General features: G+C 28.4%; 1 protein-coding gene across 4 annotated transcripts; it reads left to right on the top strand.

Annotated features, from left to right (window-relative positions):
• The first annotated feature begins 27 nt into the window (after positions 1 to 27).
• Positions 28 to 19,549, top strand: LOC145744585 (NFX1-type zinc finger-containing protein 1-like). Of its 4 annotated transcripts, none has more exons than XM_082562465.1 (43): positions 28 to 216; positions 1,350 to 1,406; positions 3,907 to 4,040; positions 4,382 to 4,523; positions 5,111 to 5,204; positions 5,335 to 5,474; positions 5,597 to 5,746; positions 5,923 to 6,014; positions 6,166 to 6,249; positions 6,662 to 6,774; positions 7,132 to 7,225; positions 7,394 to 7,492; positions 7,688 to 7,819; positions 7,952 to 8,422; positions 8,679 to 8,816; positions 9,181 to 9,261; positions 9,456 to 9,560; positions 9,873 to 9,944; positions 10,252 to 10,362; positions 10,694 to 10,747; positions 10,899 to 10,985; positions 11,298 to 11,378; positions 11,506 to 11,650; positions 11,740 to 11,932; positions 12,044 to 12,223; positions 12,347 to 12,553; positions 12,887 to 12,986; positions 13,153 to 13,274; positions 13,552 to 13,641; positions 13,760 to 13,916; positions 14,110 to 14,297; positions 14,478 to 14,637; positions 14,785 to 14,936; positions 15,260 to 15,429; positions 15,661 to 15,757; positions 16,034 to 16,158; positions 16,715 to 16,906; positions 17,109 to 17,247; positions 17,471 to 17,588; positions 17,753 to 17,918; positions 18,003 to 18,114; positions 18,436 to 18,613; positions 18,841 to 19,549. In XM_082562465.1, exons 3-43 carry the CDS (start codon positions 3,947 to 3,949, stop codon positions 18,963 to 18,965), a joined length of 5,550 nt encoding a protein of 1,849 aa, XP_082418591.1. In that variant the 5' UTR covers positions 28 to 216; positions 1,350 to 1,406; positions 3,907 to 3,946; the 3' UTR covers positions 18,966 to 19,549. The 4 variants fall into 4 exon arrangements, with proteins under 4 accessions (XP_082418591.1, XP_082418587.1, XP_082418589.1 ...); XM_082562461.1 differs by lacking the exon at positions 28 to 216 and adding an exon at positions 1,006 to 1,121; XM_082562463.1 differs by lacking the exon at positions 28 to 216 and adding an exon at positions 1,006 to 1,121 and having other exon boundaries at positions 17,513 to 17,588.
• The last annotated feature ends 394 nt before the right edge of the window (positions 19,550 to 19,943 follow it).

Raw genomic sequence — 19,943 nt, forward strand, 5'->3', positions numbered from 1 at the left:
CCCTTTTACTACGGGCAGACGGGATTGAAAAAATGTTATCCGAAATGTATGTCAGTCTGTCACTGTCAGTATGTGCTTTAAAACTAAAGGAAATCTATTGCGTTTTGAAGCAATAAAGCATTCAATTGGAACTGCACAACATTTACAAGTTACTCGTCTGCTGTTGGCAAATTCACCACAACAACTAAAGTGTAACGCCACACTTTAGCTAATAAGGTAATATGCTACCCCCAAAAAGGGGTTATGGTAATTATTTTGTTTTTCGTGTAAGACAATAGTGATATTGTTGTTTAAATTGATTTCCTTTTTGTTTTTAAATGCTAAATGGTTTATCAAAATGTGGTTTGAAATATAAAAAGTTGCAATATTTAAATAATTAAGTTAAACTCGTATATGTGGCCCAAATAAAAAACTAATATTATTCTTGTAACGATTAAGATACTTGTAATATGTCCTTGTCATGTTAATCATACCACAAAAGTATTTTATAGCAGAATGACGTATACCTTTATTATGCTATGAGTTAATCTTTTGAACAATCAGTTTAAATGACCTACAAGAAAAGGAAACAATATAACGTTGAAATTGTATTGTACTAAAGGGGCTTTCCCTAGGTACGGATAGATTTCCATACATTCTCAATATAGGATATAGTTGGGTTCTTTGTTGTTGGCAATAATATGACCTTTACATGTTGTTAGTTTTTTGCTGAGTTAAAACTATGTGGGTTTTAATGACGTACAAATATAAGGTTACATGATTACTTGTTCGTGTTCATTCTGTAGGGCTTAAAATAGAAGTTGTCAATATTTAACTAGGTCTCAGTTGCAAACTAGAGCAGGTCGAATTTATCTATTTGCAAAAAAAACACAGTATTTAAAATGATTTTTAAAAGTTGGTAATTCTAAAACATTTAAATTAGTTTTTTTAAATAACTTATAATTTATAAAAAATTGTCTTTTTGTGACATTACATATAAAACGTTTTAAAAAATATTTAAAACAGTTTCATTTATAACTTTTTATATAAAAAAAAAATCGTTAATAAATTTATATTAGATGTATTTGTATTAAAATGTTGAGAATTGCTAAAAGAAAACGTAGGATTGCGTGTTCTAAAAGGTATAAACTATAGGTTATTATTTTTGTTAATATAAAAAATGTGTACAAAGAAGTTTTTAAATATGTAGCAAAATGTACATAACAAATAATAATTTACTGTTTAAAATAGATAGTGAGCTATTCTTTTTGTTTCAGTTAAATCTATGCTAAAAAATGTGAAAGATTTACCAGTGAATGTATGTGATCTATTTCTAGACAAACTAATTGTTATTTAAAATATTTTTTCAGAACTGATCCCATTTCCAGCAAAAGATTGTGCTTAGATGACCATGATGAATTACAACGGTAATTTTTTTGGGGTTGTACTAAAATACGCCCGGGAGGCCCGGGGTAGGCCCGGGGGGCCCGGGGGGCCCGGGGTATGTGCTGAAGGCGCGAGAGCTTCGGTGGTATTTATTTAAGTCTCTGGGTGTTTATATAATGCCCGGGCTATTAATATAAATCCAGATCGGTTTATACGAGTTTTTATGCGGTCCGGGGGCGTTTAAATAAGGAGCGAGGTGTTTTATACAAGTTTTTATGAGACTCGGGGTGATTAAATGAGGCCCATGGTGATTTATACGTGTTTTTATAAGGCCCGGGGTGTTAAAATAAGCCCCGGGGTCTTTTATACAAAGCCCGAGGCGTTTTATCGAGTTTATATAGGGCCCGGGTGTTTGAATAAGGCGAGGGGTGTTTATGTGCGGCCCGAAGTGTTCTATACAGGTTTAAATGAGGCCCGAGTGCTTTATACAAGTTTATATGAGGCCCTGGGTGTATATATGAGGCCCGGAGTGTTTATATGGGGCCCGGGGTGCTTATATGAGGCCCGGGGTGTTTATATGAAGCCTGAGGTGTTTATATGAGGCCCGGGGTGTTTTATACAAGTTTATATAAGGCCCTGGGTGTATATATGAGGCCCGGGGTGTTTATATGGGGCCCGGGGTTTTTATGTAAAGCCCGATGTGTTAATATGAGGCCTGCTTTATAAAAAAAGAACATCCTATAACACAAAGTATTGCACTATTTGTAAAAAAAACTTAAAAATCTTAATAAGATTCCAAAATGTCTGTGATATATCGCTAATATTATTGGCACAACTTAAAGGCTTGCAAATCAAATTTACAGTCAAATTCTGAAATTGGACAAATAAATCATGTATAGCACTAAATCACGTAATAAAATTATCAGCTAATTAAAAGTAGAATTGTAGTTTTTACATGTAAAGTGTGCCATATAAGGTTTGCATTATTGCGAGATTTATTCAGAACACGTTACTAGAAGAAAAAAAAACGACACAAAAATGTTGTCGCAACGGAAAAACGACAATCTTGCTAAAATAGTTTTTTTAGGTCTATTGTTTAACACTTTTTCTGTGGTTTTTTTATACAATATTGAAAATATGGTAATTTGTTGCTTTTAATAGCCTATATATTTTAAGCATAAAGTTTGTTGACCAAAAAAAATTCGATTGTCGATTTAATTCAATAAAAGTTGAAAATTGAAATTTTTTTCGATGTTAAAACCAACAACTAGAGCCTCATATAAACGCGGGCCTTTATATAAACTTATCTAAAACACCCCGGGCCTTATATTAAAACCCAGGCCGCCATATCAACACCTTGGGCCTCATATAAACTTGTATAAAACATCCCCGGGTCTCATAAAAATTCGTATAAAATATCCCGGGCCTTATAAAAACTCGTATAACACACCCCGGGGATTATATAATCTCGTATAAAACACCCCTGCCCTCATTTTAACACCCCGGGCCTTAAAAAAACTCATATAAAAGACCCCGGGCATCATTTGAACATCTCGGGCCTTATAAAAATTTGTATAAAACACCTCGGGTCTCATTTAAACACTCCGGGCTTCATAAAAACTTGTATAAAACACCCCTGGCCTTATTTAAACACCCCGGGCCTTATTTAAACACCCCTGGCCTTATTTAAATACCCCGGGTCTTATTTAAACTTCCCGGGCCTCATATAAACACCCCGGGCCTCATATAAACTCGGTAAAACACCTCGGGCCTCACATAAACTCCTCGGGCCTCATATAAACACCCCGGGCCTCATATAAACACCCCGTACCTCATATAAACTTGTATAAAACAACCCGGGCCTCATTTAAACTTGTATAAAATACCTCGGGCCTAATATAAACACCCCGGGCCTCATATAAACTTGATAAAGCGCCCCGGGCCTTGTATAAAACACCCCGCGCCACTTTTTAACACCCTGGGCCCCATAAAAACACGTATAAAACACCCCGGGCCTTATTTAAACACTCCCGGGCCTCATATAAACTCGTATAAACCGATCTGGACTTATATTAATAGCCCGAGCCTCATATAAACACCATGGGACTGAAATAAATACCACCGAAGCTCTTGGACTCACCCCGGGCTTCCCGCGCATACCCCGGGCCTCCCGGACCTACCCCGGCCCCCGGGCCTCCCGGGCGTATTTTAGTAGGACCGATTTTTTTGTGCCTCAAACTAAAATTTTAGTAATTTTATGTCAGTATTATAGGCATCCTGTTTGAATCTTGCTACTGTTATTTTAGACACTCATTACAGCAAAAATAGTAGCTAATTCCATTTAATTTAACAATTTGGGTATTTTAAAGTGTGTCTTTTTGCATAAAAGAAAAACATATAAAAGAAATACTAAAGGATTAAATGGGAATCATATTATATTTCAAGATACACAATCAAAACAAAAAAACAAGGCTGATTTTGCAACTAATGGTGATTAAAGTTGTGAAATTTTTTTTTGTTATAAAATTTAATATTTTTTAGGAAAGAAAACAAGTCAATTTCTGTGGAAATACTAAAGTTTATGATTGATGCTGATATTGATTGGGTAGCCTTCAAACTTTTGATGCCTGAGAGTGGTTTAAAAGAATTGCTAAGCTCTTCTTGTTTAAATAATGGTAAGATGTTGTAAAATTTAAAACTACGGATTGTAAACGACAAAATAAATATCATTCTAATGTATTCAAAATATATGCATATAAAGATTTCTTTACATGTTAATTGACTTGTGAGCAATAAAATTTCATTTTTCTAAACTGCTCAGTCAATTTTAAATATATTATCCAGTAAAATTAAAAAAAAATTTGTGGCTTCATGCTCTTTTTTTCATTTTATGATAAATTGTTTTTGGTAAAAGGGGTATATAAGTAAGATGTAATTATACATGTTTTATCCTTTTTTGTGAATAAAATTTTTGAAAAACAGGTATTTTTTTATTTATTATTATATTGTGTTTTAGAGATGATCGAACTTCTAATAAAAGTTTTTGAAAAGATGTGTCGCAAGGAAAATTCTATGCCTTGTTTTGGATATGTCTTGGGTGAAATTGTGGATTCAAGTTTCTTAAACGTTGTTGCAACACATTTTCACGATTTTGAAACGTAATTTAAATTGGCCTTTATTTGGTTAAAAATTTTTTTAAATCTCTTTTTTATTTCTTAAATTATTGATTAAATAAAGTTAACAAACCAACTTTTATAGCATATTTTTGTTTAAGACCTTGCCAAATCTATATATTTTATTTTAATTAGTTGTACTTCTATCTACTTCAAATGTGCAATCCCCTGTTGTTGGTAAACACAACTCCCGGAGCGTGGGGTAGTGGTAAGAACACTTGCCACACCACTAGAGGTTGTGGGTTTAATCCATACTGACCTCATGCTGTAGCGCCCTTGAGTAAGGGGCTATAAACGGTGCGAACTCCTGCTGAGCCAGCACTTAATCAGCAGCATAATTGCCGGGGATTTATAATCTATATAATATTCCAAACTGCTAAAGGCAACCCGAGACTGGGTTGGAGTAACTGATGTTTCTCTATGTTTAGGTCGTGCGTTTGACCTTCCACATTAAAAATAAATATATATACAAGAAAACGAAAAACATGACCCTATCCCTTTTTTTAAAATTTGAAATAAGTTTTGTTCTAAAATTTGATATATATAATTGATAAAGTTTCTTAATTTTTTAGAAAATGTAATATTGAAAGTAGAAACTTTTTGAGCTGTTGTTTATGTTTGATGCAATGGCTTTTGATAAAGTTTCCTAAAAAATCTGTGAAAAAGGTACATTGACTTTTTTAATTTACATAGGTTATAACAAAAAACTACTCAAGTGGAAAAATCGTAAAAACAAAGTAACTATGTGGTAAATATGGCTCCCCAAGTCAATCTAACAAAATAAAATATCTTTAAGGTTTCTCTTCTTTATGAAATCCTTAAAAAATGTATGTTGAATTTGGACATAAAAGGCTTCCAACTTCAGGAGATCTATACACAATTTAATGAGTTAATTGAAAAAACTAAAGAAAGAGAAAAAGCACAAGAAAAAGAATTGTAAGAAATTACCGTTTAATAAAACAGATAAATTGTTATTATTATTTAAACCTTTGCTGTACTTTCTTTAGTATTATTTTTCTATTTTTAAATATTTTAAGTTTATATATTTTAATTTAAAGTAAGAAAACCACTAAATACATGATGTTGAAACATAAAGAAGAACCGCCTGACAATTTTAGAGAAATCTCAGTGTTTCCAACAACAAATGACATCCATTTAAAAAATAATCCCTTTGTAAGGACAAATTTAGTTAACTCACACTACAGCAGGTAGTTATTTTATTTTTGATTTACATGTTTAATATTTAAAAAAAATGTTTTAACTACTTAATTTAAAAACTATCGAATGGCTATAAATTTTAAAAATACTTGGTAATTGCCTTATTTTTTAGTATATATCATTAATTAATTTATTTAAAGTTCTAAATTTTATTTTATTTTTTTAGTGTTGATCATTACTTGGATGTTCAGTTTCGTTTACTTAGAGAAGATTTTATTCGACCACTTAGGGAAGGAATTACAGAATTTTTTCAATCCGGTAAAAATTTATTACAATTTTATTATTAAAACAGAATTAAAATCAAACCTTGTTTTAAAAAACTCAACAAAATGCATTTAGTACATGTTTTAAGCATAATTTTTTATCTTTGCTAGTCTGTGGTAAACTTTAAAAATGTTTAATGATTTAGATAAATCTAGAAGGTTTGACAGAAAACAAAGAATAAAATGTTATGACAATGTATCAATTGTAAAGCTAGTTGTATCACAACAAGGTATGTATGTATGTATGTATACATAAAAACCATTTAAATAGATTTTAAATCGAATACTAAAACAGATAAAAAACAAATAAAAGAAAAATGTTAACATGATATATTTATTAGCACTTACTTCTGCCGAACCTAAAACAATCGGCAGGTACATGTGCCAAAAACATATCACTGACAACATAGTGTAGTGGTTAGAATACTTGACTTAATGACATGAGACCCTAGGTTTTGCCCACACTGCCTTCATGATAATGTTTAATTTTGACTGAACACTACAAACAGTTTAAACTCTTGTTAAGCAAAAAAACATTCTGCAGAATGATTATTAGGGGAATGTTATGTCGTGTTTAAGCTGTGCTGTTACTTTTTCTACATTTAGACAAATAAATATATTTACTTTTACTTACAAACTCAGGTATTATGCATGAATTGAATATTAAAGTTGCTGGCCGTCAAAACACAAAATCATTTTGGAACAAAAAATTAAAATATGGAAATGTTGTTTGTTTGTCTTCCGATGATTTTCAGGTGTAGTTTTTCTTTACAAATTTTAATAATCATGTGACCTGGCTAATAGAGTTTGTTTTGGTAAAAGCAACCAAAAAGTTTAATATATTTATTATATCTATTTGATAAGTGATATTTATTTTTTTAATAATTCTACTTTAGATAACGTAATGTGTTAAACTTTCTTATTTTATATTTAAGTAATAGTTAAGGTACAAAAGTTTTTTTGTTTTTTTGATAAACTTGATTATAACGCGTAATGTGTAAATAGAAATTATTACCTGTGACACACTTTTACTGAAAAACTAACAACAAAACGAAAGCTTTTTTATGATCTTTGTTTGCTGTGTTGCAATTAAAATTGTTTCTATGTTGCAGAATGATATTTTGTTTGCAGTAATAACAAATCGTGATCCTGTCCAGTTATTGGAGGGTACTCTATATGTTCAGTTTAAGCCGGAATATAATGAAGGTATGCATTTATTTATTAGATAATATAAACACAAACATATTCGAAATATAAATGTAAGCTCATTTAACATGCAAGCTATTGTTGAAAGCCTAAAATTTAAAAAAATGTTTTAAACAACCATTATTTAGTCTTCAAATAAATTTTTAAATCTGATTCATCTATTTTTAGAGGAAGAAATCTTTTTGATTGACATGTCAAAAACTTATCTTATGATAGAGACTGAAGCTTACTTTGAGTGTTATAGATATGTTTTGGAAGGCTTACAAGGTACTTGTTCCACTTTTTTTAAAATACACACAAAAACAAATTAATATTGTGTTTATGTGTAAGATTTCACTATTTTACAATTTTTTTTTTATTTTTAAAGATATTTAGCTGTAGACATTCTATTTAAAAAAATGTGTTTACCCTTTATATTAAAAAAATATAACAACCTAATAGCTAACAAAACTGTTTTTTTAGAAATAAAATCGGATATGCCAATGAAAAATTACATTGTTGATTGTATTACAAACATTATATCACCGAATTGGGTTCAAGAATTAGCAGATAAATTTGATATAACACCAGTTTTGAAAAACCAACTGTTAAAAAGTATAATTTAAATCATGCATTCATAGGGGTTTTATCCTAAAGTGTTTAATTACTTGTATACTGTATCGTAAGAAAGATTATTCGTTTTAATTTTTTTTTGTCTAGTAAAATTTAAACTTGTATTTTTAAAAGAAGGCAAAAAGAAGCTTATTAATGTACTTGATCCCACACAATGGCCAAATGAAGAGGCATTAGGCTTGGATGTATCACAGAAAAATGCATTACAAGCTGCTTTAACAAATCAATTGGCAATTATTCAAGGCCCCCCTGGTACAGGAAAAACATACCTCGGTCTTCTGATTATGAAATTATTGCTTACAAATTTACTAAATTGCCCTACTAAAGGTTGGCCAATTCACAAGTCTTTTGAGGAAAATACTACTCCTAAGCCTAAACATCTTCCTATATTGGTAGTTTGTTATACAAATCATGCCCTAGATCAATTTTTAGAAGGAATTACAGAATTCTCACCAGATGAAAAGATTGTTCGAGTTGGTGGCAGGTGTAACAACCCGAAGTTGAAAAAGTTTTTGTTAAAAAATGTTAAAAATTACAATGCTAAACATGGGGATTTTATTTCAGAATCGATTTTGAAGTATATAAGTTAGTATAAAATATTATTTTAACATCATTGCATAGAAAGTTAAAAGTTGTGTTTATTTTTGTATGAAAAACTTACAATATGTTGATTCTCTTATTTGGCCGCCCAAAAACAAAAAAATTACCACCATTATATGCCCTACAAGTATTATATACTTATATATTCCTTTATTGAAAGAGATTTGTTATAACAGTTTAATTTATTGGTCAGTAATTATAGGTAAAATGCCAATTTTTTAATTTTTTACTTTTTTTTTAGATGGCATTGACGATGACATTATATTCAATAAAAAGGTTTTGGAGTCATTATCTGACACTGTTATCAAACTTGAGATCCTTAAACCAGTTATAGCAGATGAAGTTTTAGATAAGTTTTGCAACAAGTACAAAAAACTAGGTAATTTTGTTTCCTTTATTGGTTATTTAGTATTTGGTTTAATAATATTCTTTAACTATGATTTTAAAAATAATTATTGTTTAATAATATCAAAGTTTTTTGACCTGACTATTTGTAGTAGTTTTTTATAGTATGTCATTAGAAATTAGAATAGGAAGTAAATAAAGGTAACTTACTTTCGCTTCAGTAACTTTTTTGTCAACTACCACACTGGAAACTTAAATTTAAATCTAGAACCTTCTGCTGTAAAGCTTTTTTTTTTTTTTATTGCTAACCAACACCATACCTTACATTCTAAGTTTTTTTATAAATAATTTGTTAAATATTCAATGAATAAGGTATAATGGTTTTATAATATTCAAAGATGATCAAAAATTAGTGAAATGGCTTGAAATTGCCCCAACCAATGATCAGAGCCTATTAAAATTTCCACACGTTTTTCAAGGTCAGTTAATAATTAAAATTTTTTTGGTTATGTTATCAATTTTTGTGGTAAAACGCCAAGTATAATTAATTTACTCTTACTGTAATTTAAAACTTCATCTAACTGTAATTTAAACTAAACTATGTTGTGCAATGTCTTTTTAAAATGTATTTATCACTCACCAAATGCTAAAGATATTTTTAATACTTGTTTAGAGATGTTATGTTATGTATCGAGAAAATGTTCAAAACATAACCGTTATACAAAAAAGGGATTTAAAATTAGTGTTAATGTTAGTTCCATGCCACATAAGAGAACAGGTTAGTGCACACAACCCTTCACTAACAAAATCGACATCATTACACTTTAAACGGCAGTTCTTTGTGTATTTTAAAAAACACTACAACTTAGAATTTATCTATAGGCCTACAAAAGTATTTCTACTTAAACAACTAAAACAATTTAAAAAATCACTGTTATAACCTAAAAACTTATGTTACACATTTCTATTATTAACCCTGGTTTAATATTGAATTTAAAACAAGTTTCTGACTTTTTAAACTAAGATTAATAATGGTTTGGCTTGATCAATAATTTTAGATCGGTCTCTTGATATTAGGATTTTTTTTTAGTCACTAACACAGAAGAGACTATTGTACCCCCTAAAGCTTATTGTGAAAAAAAACAAATGCAATATAAGCAAGGTAAACCAAATAAATTTCTTTTTTTATTAAAAATTTTATATTAAATTAACAATCTACATTTTTGCTAGTGATAAATAGCATAAAATTTAAAAACTGACAGTCAGTAATAAATGTTGCTATTACAATATTTATTAGTAATAATATTTATAAAGTAATACTTTTTTTATAAAATATTCTTTTGTATGGTTTGCAAATAATTTACTAAAGTTGGGCTAACTTTTAAAATTATCTGTTACTTTTAAGAACTTTTTAAATTAAAAATAAATAATTTAAAATTGTCATAACTATATTCTTTAAATTTACCTAGATGCTATTAGGAACAAACTAAATTCTGTAGAAGTTCCACTTTTAAGTGCTAAAAAATTAAAATCTAGAGGATATCATGATCTGGAAATCCGCTGTGCATACTATATTTTAGGTGTGGAAAAGTTATATATATTTTTGTTTTTGTTGATCCTTGGTGTATAAAACCCTACTTTAAAACATAAACATATGTAAACTTTTGTTTTTTTAATTTTTAAGTTCTTGAAACATGGTAATATTTGTTTTGCCAAAATTTACCAAGGTTCATAACATCTGTTTTCAGGTATAGCAATGGAAATCAAACTTTGGCGTTCAAGTGTTGTTTTCAGTAATTTTAACCTTAAAGTCAACAAATTGTTAATAAACGTACAAACTTTGACTTGATTAAGCAAATGCATAATCATATTTTTAAGTCCAATAATATTTAATTTAATTAAACCATTTAGGTCATCACACGCCATTACCTGACATACAAGAATGGATAAACCAAAGGGCATCTAGTTAGTTTTTCTTAATAAATACTTTAATACAAACTTTTTATCTGTAATATTCTGAAATGGTTAATAAAAAAATCGAAAATAAAGTTAAAATTTTTTCCATGGTAATCTTTAAATTTATTTTGCAGCATTCATAAAATTTTTCAATTTTCAGTGCACGACTTTGAGCGGGGGTTTGATTCCAATGCTCAGGTATCTAATGATGAGATGAAAGAATCTTGCGATGACTTAGAGAGTGAAGGTAATAGTAACAAAGCAGCAACAAGTTAACAATAAGTCACATTTTTTAAAATTCCGCTTTTGTGTTTGTCAAGAATATTTTTTGATGCTCAGGCTAAAATATTTTTACAATATAAGCAATGTTCTATTTAGTTTAAATTGCCTTTTAATTAGCTTGCTTTTAAATGTATCAACTTGTTGGAAATTGGCAGATTTTTTTAACTTCAACTATATGAATTAGGCCCAGAGTTTTTTTGTCTTACATGTAAGGCTTATTCAACCACTTGTCATGTTGTCAAGATATTTAAATTATTTAATTAAATTGTTTTTATAGAAGAGCAGGTAAATACTGGGTTTCAAAAATTCCATCCAAATTTTAGTCGTGATAAAATAGCTGTGACATATCACTGTGAAGGTAATTTATTTATTTTTTTTATCAAATGAAAGAATATTAATAAAAGTTAATGTTACTACTACAATTTTACTGTTTAACATAAAATTTATAAAATTTAATTTAAGTAACTGTGCTTTATTTCTTATAGATATAAATGGTTTGGATCTCGGAATTGTAAAGTTTTATAAATTTCGCGAAGAAATCAATAATGGTGAAATTATGTCAAAAAATGAGTTCGGTAATCTTCCAGCAATTCATAAATTGACTTTGGAAGATAGATGGAGACTATATAGGTAATTCTTTATTTGAATTGTTTAACTATTAGTTTACTACTACAACTATTAATTTTAAAACAGTGTTAAAAAATTCTAGCTGTTTTAAGATATTGGATTAAAGAATTAAGGATAAAACTGAAAGAAAAAATTCAAAGTCTTCAAGCTGAATCCCATAAGTTAGCTGAAAGGTTAACTCTTGCAAGGAAACATGAGGATTTTCAAGTATTAAAAAAAGCTAATGTAATTGGAATGACTACGACAGGTGCAGCTAAGCATAGAAGTATTGTTCAAAATTTACCGGTAATTTTGAAAAAAACTTTGTTAATTAAACCTGGAATTTACGTTTAACACATTTTTTGCCTAAATTTAAGTTTAAAAATTTATCTTTAAAAGTTAAATCTGACTTTTTAGGTTAAGGTGGTCATTGTAGAAGAAGCAGCAGAAGTCCTTGAAGCTCATATTGTTACTGCAATGCCACGAACAACAGAACATCTCATTCTGATTGGAGATCATCAGCAATTACAACCTTCCACTGCTGTTTATGAACTTGCAACAAAATACAATCTAAATATGTCACTTTTTGAGCGATTGGTAAAAGTTTAGGTTACACATGAAAATATCATGGTCATTTTTGTCTTCAGATTCTTTTTTAAAAATAAAACTTTTAACTTTGTGTAATTAATTTAAAAAATTCTTCATATTTTATAATAACAGATTAAAAATGGAATTCCATTTACAAAGTTATCACAGCAACATCGCATGAGGCCTCAAATTGCTGATTTAATTCGACCAAATATTTATGAGGAGTTGAATGATAATAGCAGGGTCCTAAACTATGAAAATGTAAAAGGAATACAAAAAAATGTGTTTTTTATTACACATAACATAGAAGAACAATCTGTTCACGATGGAAGAGGCAAGGTGAAGTAATTCTATTTGGTGGATTAAAGTTAAAATTTGCAAGTGTGGTGTTTGGTAAAGGAATTTAAAATCTTATTATGTTGAGACTCTCTTAGGCTTGAAATAAGTTGCTGACCATATTAACAACTGCCTGGACCAATAAATAATTAAAAGGAAGCTAAAAATAACTTTAATTTGTTAAGAAAGATTAAAACTGACTAATGATAAAACTAAGTTTGTTTTTCATTTAGTTAATATTACGACAAAGACAGAAAATTGTCAAGTTTAATTTTGTAAAAAAATTTAAATTGTTGATAAGAAATAATAAGTCAACATTTTTCATTTATTTTTAAGGTTAATGTACATGAGGTAAAGTTCTTGATAGAGTTATTTAAATATCTTTTGAACCAAGGATATCAAAAACATCAAATTACCATTTTAACGATGTACACAGGTTTGGCATTATTAAAATTTTGTTGGAACTAAATTTTAAATTATGTATATACTTAAAGAGCATATTATAAAATTTTATTTTAAAATTTACAAAAATAAGTTTATTTGTTTATCTAAAGCTTAACTTATTTATTTGTGATTAATCTAACTGATAACAAATATTTTAGGCCAAGTTTTAAATTTAAAAAATCGAATTTCGGACCGTGAAGTAAAAATTACTTCAGTTGATAACTACCAAGGAGAGGAAAATGAGATCATTCTTTTATCTCTAGTTAGAAGCAATGAAAATGTAAAAAAGTTTTACTTTAAGATTTTACTTAAGAAATGTTTTTTGAAAATGTGAAATACATTTTAGTTTAATTAAATTGATTTAAGAGTTTTTGCAAATTATGTTAAAATATCTTAGGTCAGTTTTGAGTTGCCATTAGCAGTTGTTTTGTATGTTAATGATTGTGTGTTTTACCAAATCATTGAACGATCTTTTGTGGATATGTTTGGAACATTTACCTAATGGGCAATGTTCATGTTTTTTTATTTGATTTTAAAGTTTATATATTTTGTTATAGGCTGATATTGGTTTTCTAAAAATTAAAAATCGAATTTGTGTTGCTTTATCAAGAGCAAAGATTGGCCTGTATTGCATTGGGAATTTTGAGGTAAAGTGCTTAAATTTAAGTATAAAAAAATAAAAGTCTTGATGGTAAAATTTAAAAAACATGTAATTTTACCCCTTTTTTAACTTTATCATTTGTAGATAATATTTGAACATTTTAGATTTTACAAGAGAATAAATGGTGGAAAGATATTGTTGAAAAATTAAAAAAAAATGATTGCTTTGGATATTCTCTACCTCTTATTACTGGATGTAAAATGCATCCTAGTCACAAAATTTCAGTTAAGCATGCTATGGACTTTCCTAGAAACAAATATGGTAGACATTATTAATTGTGATTATATTGATTTTTTTAAGTTTAAAAGATTATATTTTTTTGTATAATCAGTGCATTAAATTTTCAATTAATTAAATTTTATAGCTGGAAATTTAACTGATAATTAAATCTGAAAATTGCATGGGTTTTAAAATCTTATATCAATTACTAAAAATGCATTTTTTGTTGCTTTAGGAGGTTGTGGTGACCCTTGTCAATTTCGATTAGAATGTGGTCATGTTTGTCCTCAACTTTGTCATCCTCTCACAAATCATTCAAAGGTTGTTTGCAAAAAACCTTGCACAAAAAAATGTAGCAACGGGCATCCTTGTGTAAATTTGTGTTATGAAAGATGTGGATTATGTCATTTCAAAATAAAAAAAGTTAGTCAGAACTGTTTCAATTTTTTATCTTTATATATTAATTAAAATGTTACCATTATTTTAAAAAAAGATGTGAAGTATTTTAATTAAATGAGGCTGCAAAGAAAGCCAAGGACAATTGTAAAAATATCATTTTTGTAAAAAAAACCTACACAAAATATTTTTTCATTTCTGAAATAGGTCAGACCAAAATGCAACCATGAACTTAATATGCCCTGTTACAAGAATCCTAATAATGTTGAATGTACTTTTCCCTGTGAAAAAACTTTAAAATGCGGTCATCCCTGTACATCAAAATGTGGCGATGAATGTTCCACACTTTGCCAGGTTAAAGTGGAAGGTGGGTAAATTTTTAATAATCAAAAAACAACGTAATTTTTTAAGTATTTTATAACATATTTATCGTGACAAAGAATTTAAAAAAATTTCAAACCTGTCGTAAAATTATTTTAAATATTTGTTGTTGAAATTTTATTTTTTTAATCAGTCACCCTTAATTGTGGTCACCCAATGTTAGTAAATTGTTCACAAAACAATTTTTTACAAATAAAGACCATTATGGTTCATTGCACCCACCCTTGTACTGCAACATTAGAATGTGGACATCAATGTACAGGAACATGCTCTCGTTGCCACCAGGTATAATTTCCTTATTTAATTTGTATAGGTATGAGTTGATACATTATTTGCTCATAATGTAAAAAGCTGATTCCATACCCTTAACATTATATAAAACCTAAATTAATAAATATGTTTTAACTATGCCAAGATTATTTTAGTCAAACTAGGAGATTTTTAATTTGTTTTTATATTAATTTTTATTAATGTTTCCTTGTTTGTGAAATAAATAAGTTTTCTTAATTATATAAAAATATTCCATTTACAAGGTTATATGATTATTATCGTTTACTATACAACATCAAGCTATTATGTAAGGTTTTTTGTATTGATCTACAAAATAGGGTCGGATGCACAAGTTTTGTAACACGAAGTGTACCAGGATGAATTTATGTGGCCATCCATGCCAGGATTATTGCTGTGATCAATGTTCACCTTGTCAAAAAACATGTGAAATGAAATGTGAACATAGTGATTGTTTAATAAAATGTAGCAAACCTTGTCCACCATGCCAGTAAGTTCAACTTTTCACAGTGTCTCAACAAGTGACTGTGTCTGTTAAATGTCTTTTTACCATTATTTATTCACCTTTAAATAAGTTTTTAACTATAGACAGAAATACTACAACACAAAAGCTAAAATCAAATTTAGGACCCAAAGTCTTACAATGGCATGTTTTATTTACTGTGATATACAGTTCCTATAAAGTTAAAGTCTAAATATTTTTTAAATTAAAAAAAAATAGAGAAAAGTGTAAATGGAGATGTAAGCATTATAAATGCAGCAAATTGTGTGGTGAACCTTGTGATCGACCTCCATGTAACAAACCATGTCAACGTCGTGTAAGTACCTCTTATGACTTAAAAACCATACCAACTATACTTTATTTATACTGGAGGTTCGTAAGTAAATGTTTTTTTATTTAGGTGTTATTTATTTTAAATGTTAGGTTAATCTTTATCATAGCTATGCCAATAAAATAATGTTTAATAACAAAAACTAAAACCTTGTATTTTTATTTTAGTGTAACTATTTTTGTAGATGTTTAAATGAACTAGTTAAAAGTTTAGATTTGTCTTGTTTACCAAGTTTTTTGTTAAATTTAAAGCTTTGTTTAGTTAAAACCATGTGGTCATCCGTGTATTGGTTTATGTGGAGAACTTTGTCCGTATCTTTGCCGAATTTGTGACAAAGAAAAAGTGACAGAAATCTTTTTTGGTGATGAAGATGATGAAAATGCTAGGTAATTTAATTTATTTTACAAACCGGGTAAAGATGTAAGATGTAGTACAAAATGTATATACTTAATGATATGATATTTGTTAACTGCACAAAATGCTACAATAAATGTAACTTTTTATTTGCGGCTACAATTAGTAAATATCTACAAGTTAAAACTAATGGTAGGGACCAAAACAGTAATCAGTAATTTGTTAATTATAAAAATTTTAATATTTAATTAATATTTATAACAGTAAACTGGTAACTCTACCTTTGTTAGGGCCGTTACATATCAACAGCTGATGTTTAAAAAAATATCATTAGTTTAAATATGTCAAACAATGAAGAATAACAAAAGTTATTCAATGTTAAGATGTTAAGTTGGTTTACTTACATTAGAAATGAATTTTTTTTAAATAAAATATTGAAAATTATAGAATTTAGTAAGTAAACATTGTTTTCCAAATACTTGGTTTGATATAACAAATTTAATCTAAAATTAAATTAAAAATGCTTGTTTTAACTTCGTTAACACCATGTTACAATTTAGAGAAATAATAAATTTTTACTTACATTAGGTTTGTTGAGTTAGATTGTGGACATATATTTACTTATGAGAGTTTGGATCACTGGATGTATAAAGATATTAATGCAACAGAAGATAGTGAAAATCCAGTCGATAAAACTATTCAACTTAAACGATGTCCAAAATGCAATACTGTTATCAGAAGGTCAAGAAGATATAAGGGTATTATAAACGAACAACTAAGGTAAGGATTTTACATATTTCTATAAGACAATAGTACTACATATACAATATTTTAAATTGGTACAAAAAGGTTTAATTTTTTGTTGGCAAAAAAAATTTGTTTGTTTTAAACTAAAAAAATTTTTTACATAAAAATGATTGTCAAATTTGATGTTTAGTTTTAATATTTTTCCATAATTTTACTTGATTTCCAATTTATTTAGTTTAATGAATGAAGTTAGGAAAAAAATTAACTCTTTGGAGTATATTAAAAAAAAGAAGTCTGAACTCATAACAAAGTTATCTAACCAAGATTACAGCACATTAAACAGTGAACTTGACAAATACCGAGATCGAATATTGGTCAGTTTTTGTTTAAACCCAACATAAATTTATTTTTAATTAATTTATAGTTATTTAGTAAGTTAAGTAGTTTAAAAAGTAGTTTTTAAAATGAATTTCTTTTTTCTGTTCTGTTCATGGGTACGACCTAAATTTTTGGAAAGTGCCCAGGAATTGGTTTTATACTATTTATTTTTTAAGTTATTTATATACATTTTAATAAAAACATTTAAAACATCAATAGTCAGCTTACTCGCTATCAGAAATGACTCTTTTGGAAATGCAGGTTGATATGGTGAGCCATTTAAGTAAACTACGAAAAAACATTAGATCAATAGGATTGTCAAACCTACAAATTGAAGGTATGACTGACTTTTCGGTAAATGTATTTTATTTTTACTCGAAAATGTTATTAATCTTTAAAAAAAACTTTACTTTTTCAACATAAATAATTTAGTTTTTATATATAAGATTTTTATATAAAACAGTAAGTTAGACATTTAAATTAAAAACATTATTATTGCAGTGCTTCTATCTGAAATTGTGACTCTTTCAAACTTCATGTTAAAAGCTAAAAAATATTATCACAAGCAGATTGTTAGTGATATTAATTGGGAATATAAAAGAATAATAGCAAAAATGCAAGCTTGTACTGCATATCAAAAGTATTCAGGCTGTGGTAAAACTAATAAGTAAGTTTTTTATATTTTTTTAAATGTGTTGTTTAAAATTTGGCTTTTATCGCATGGTTTTTCAATAATTTAATTTTGTTTCAGAAATTTAAGTGATAACATTAATATTATACTTACCCTGTCTGATGGAATCTCTCGCTATGATGAGAAAAAGGAATTGAAACTTAATGAAATATTTCAGACAATTAAGACACAAGTATAACTTTTTTGTTTGTAACTATTTTAGGTCCCTTGTTTTAAATTAAGTGTACATATCAATGTTATGCTGATTAAGTGGATAAACATAGTAAAATAAAAATGAAAAAAAAAATTCACTGTTAGCTGGTTTTTGGTCGCAAATTCATAGTTGGTGTTTTTTGTAAAATAGTCTGTCATAAAAAAGTTTTTTATTGGTCTAAACTTTATTTATTGGTATAAACGTTATTTATATTATGTATTTTTGTTAATATTTTTGTAAAAAATTGACTACTTTATAGATATAGATAAAGATAATAGTCTTTAAACATGTATTTTTTAGTTTGTTGAGCAGGGAATTGGTATACTAACGATGGAAGAGCAAAATATGATTATAAAAGCAATGGATTTCCAAAATAAAGGGCATTGGTTTAAGTGTAAAAATGGACATGTTTATGCAATAGGAGATTGTGGTGGGGCAGAGCAAAAAAGCATTTGTCCTGATTGTAAAGAAGAAATAGGTAAATACAAACTTAAGGACAATAAAGGGTACTTTTTAGTCTGCTGCATTTTTAGCCACACAGAAAAAAATGTTTGAAATTTGTAATTAAAAAAAGTTGTTTAAATAAATTTATGGAATAAATATAAAGCCTTGAAGCATTTGTCTGACTTCATGAATATGTTTTAGTTAAGTTTTTTTGAAATGCTGGACTTGTAATTATTATGTTTATTTGTGTTTCTTACTAAGGTGGTCAACAACATAGGTTGGTAGAAGGTAATTCAGTAGCCAGGGAAATGGATGGAGCAACTAGAAGTGCGTATGATGAAGCAGCTGCATTGAACTTGGTGCCAGAAAATCTTCGTTTTGATTAACTCACAGGAGTTTTAATTTGTTTGTTTACTTATAAGAAATTGGGCAGTTTTTTTTCGTAACTCTTTTTCCTTTTACTCTTTGTAGCCCTTTTAATAGATTTTTATTTTTTTTTTGTATATATCTTTATCCTCGATGTGAGAAAGTCGAATGTGTGACTTAAACATAGAGTAACATCAGTTACTCCGACCCAGTCTCGAGTTGCCTTTAGCAGTTTTGGATATTATTGATTATAATTGCCCGATAATTATGCTGCTGATTAAGTGCTGGCTCAGCAGGAGTTTATATCGTTTATAGCGCCTTACTTAAGGGCGCTACAGCATAAGAGCAGTGGGGATTAAACCCACGACCTCATGTGTTTATAATTTACTAAAATAAAAAACAGTATTATGCTATGTAATAATTTTTTTTCTTATTCCTTGCTTATGTATATCGTATTGTATATAATTGCTGATCTATAGTCTAAGTATTAAGTAAAAGGGTTGACCTTACTTTATATATATTTGATCTGTTTCCGCATTTAACCTATACCAATATATAACCTTAATATAGCATTGTTTTATAATAAAAATATTATCTTATCAAGTATACATTTATAATTTGCACAACTTACCTGATAAACTCGGTACTCACGTAAGTCAAAAAACCATGTGCAGGCTTATGATAAGACAGTAATAAAGTAAATCGACTGATGAGCAGGAAATGAAAAACCTAAAAAGACGGCATAACCACATAAAGTCTGAAAAATAATAATAAAAAATGGTGACCGGTTCGCCTATCATAGGCCCCTAACCTTTTTAAATGGTGACCGCATGTTTCGGAACTTTTTGAACCACCATTTTAAAAATGAAATAACGTGCCCGGCAAATGAAATAACGTGCCCGGCAAGTGTTCAGTAAAGTATTTGTATAAACAAAATTTCACTTATTCTTAGTATAAGAGTTTAGATATTGTTTGTTATTACAATCTAGATTAGTCGA

Source organism: Corella eumyota, chromosome 3 (assembly GCF_963082875.1).
Source record: "Corella eumyota chromosome 3, kaCorEumy4.1, whole genome shotgun sequence".
In the NCBI taxonomy this organism is placed as follows: Eukaryota; Metazoa; Chordata; class Ascidiacea; order Phlebobranchia; family Corellidae; genus Corella; species Corella eumyota.

Excerpts from the sequence above, each read along its gene's own strand:
- LOC145744585 (XM_082562461.1), top strand. The coding sequence starts at position 1,075 with ATGTTGAGAATTGCTAAAAGAAAACGTAGGATTGCGTGTTCTAAAAG. Across the intron at positions 13,642-13,759 it reads ATTGCATTGGGAATTTTGAG|ATTTTACAAGAGAATAAATG; the intron begins GTAAAGTGCTTA and ends TGAACATTTTAG. Across the intron at positions 16,159-16,714 it reads GAAGATGATGAAAATGCTAG|GTTTGTTGAGTTAGATTGTG; the intron begins GTAATTTAATTT and ends TACTTACATTAG.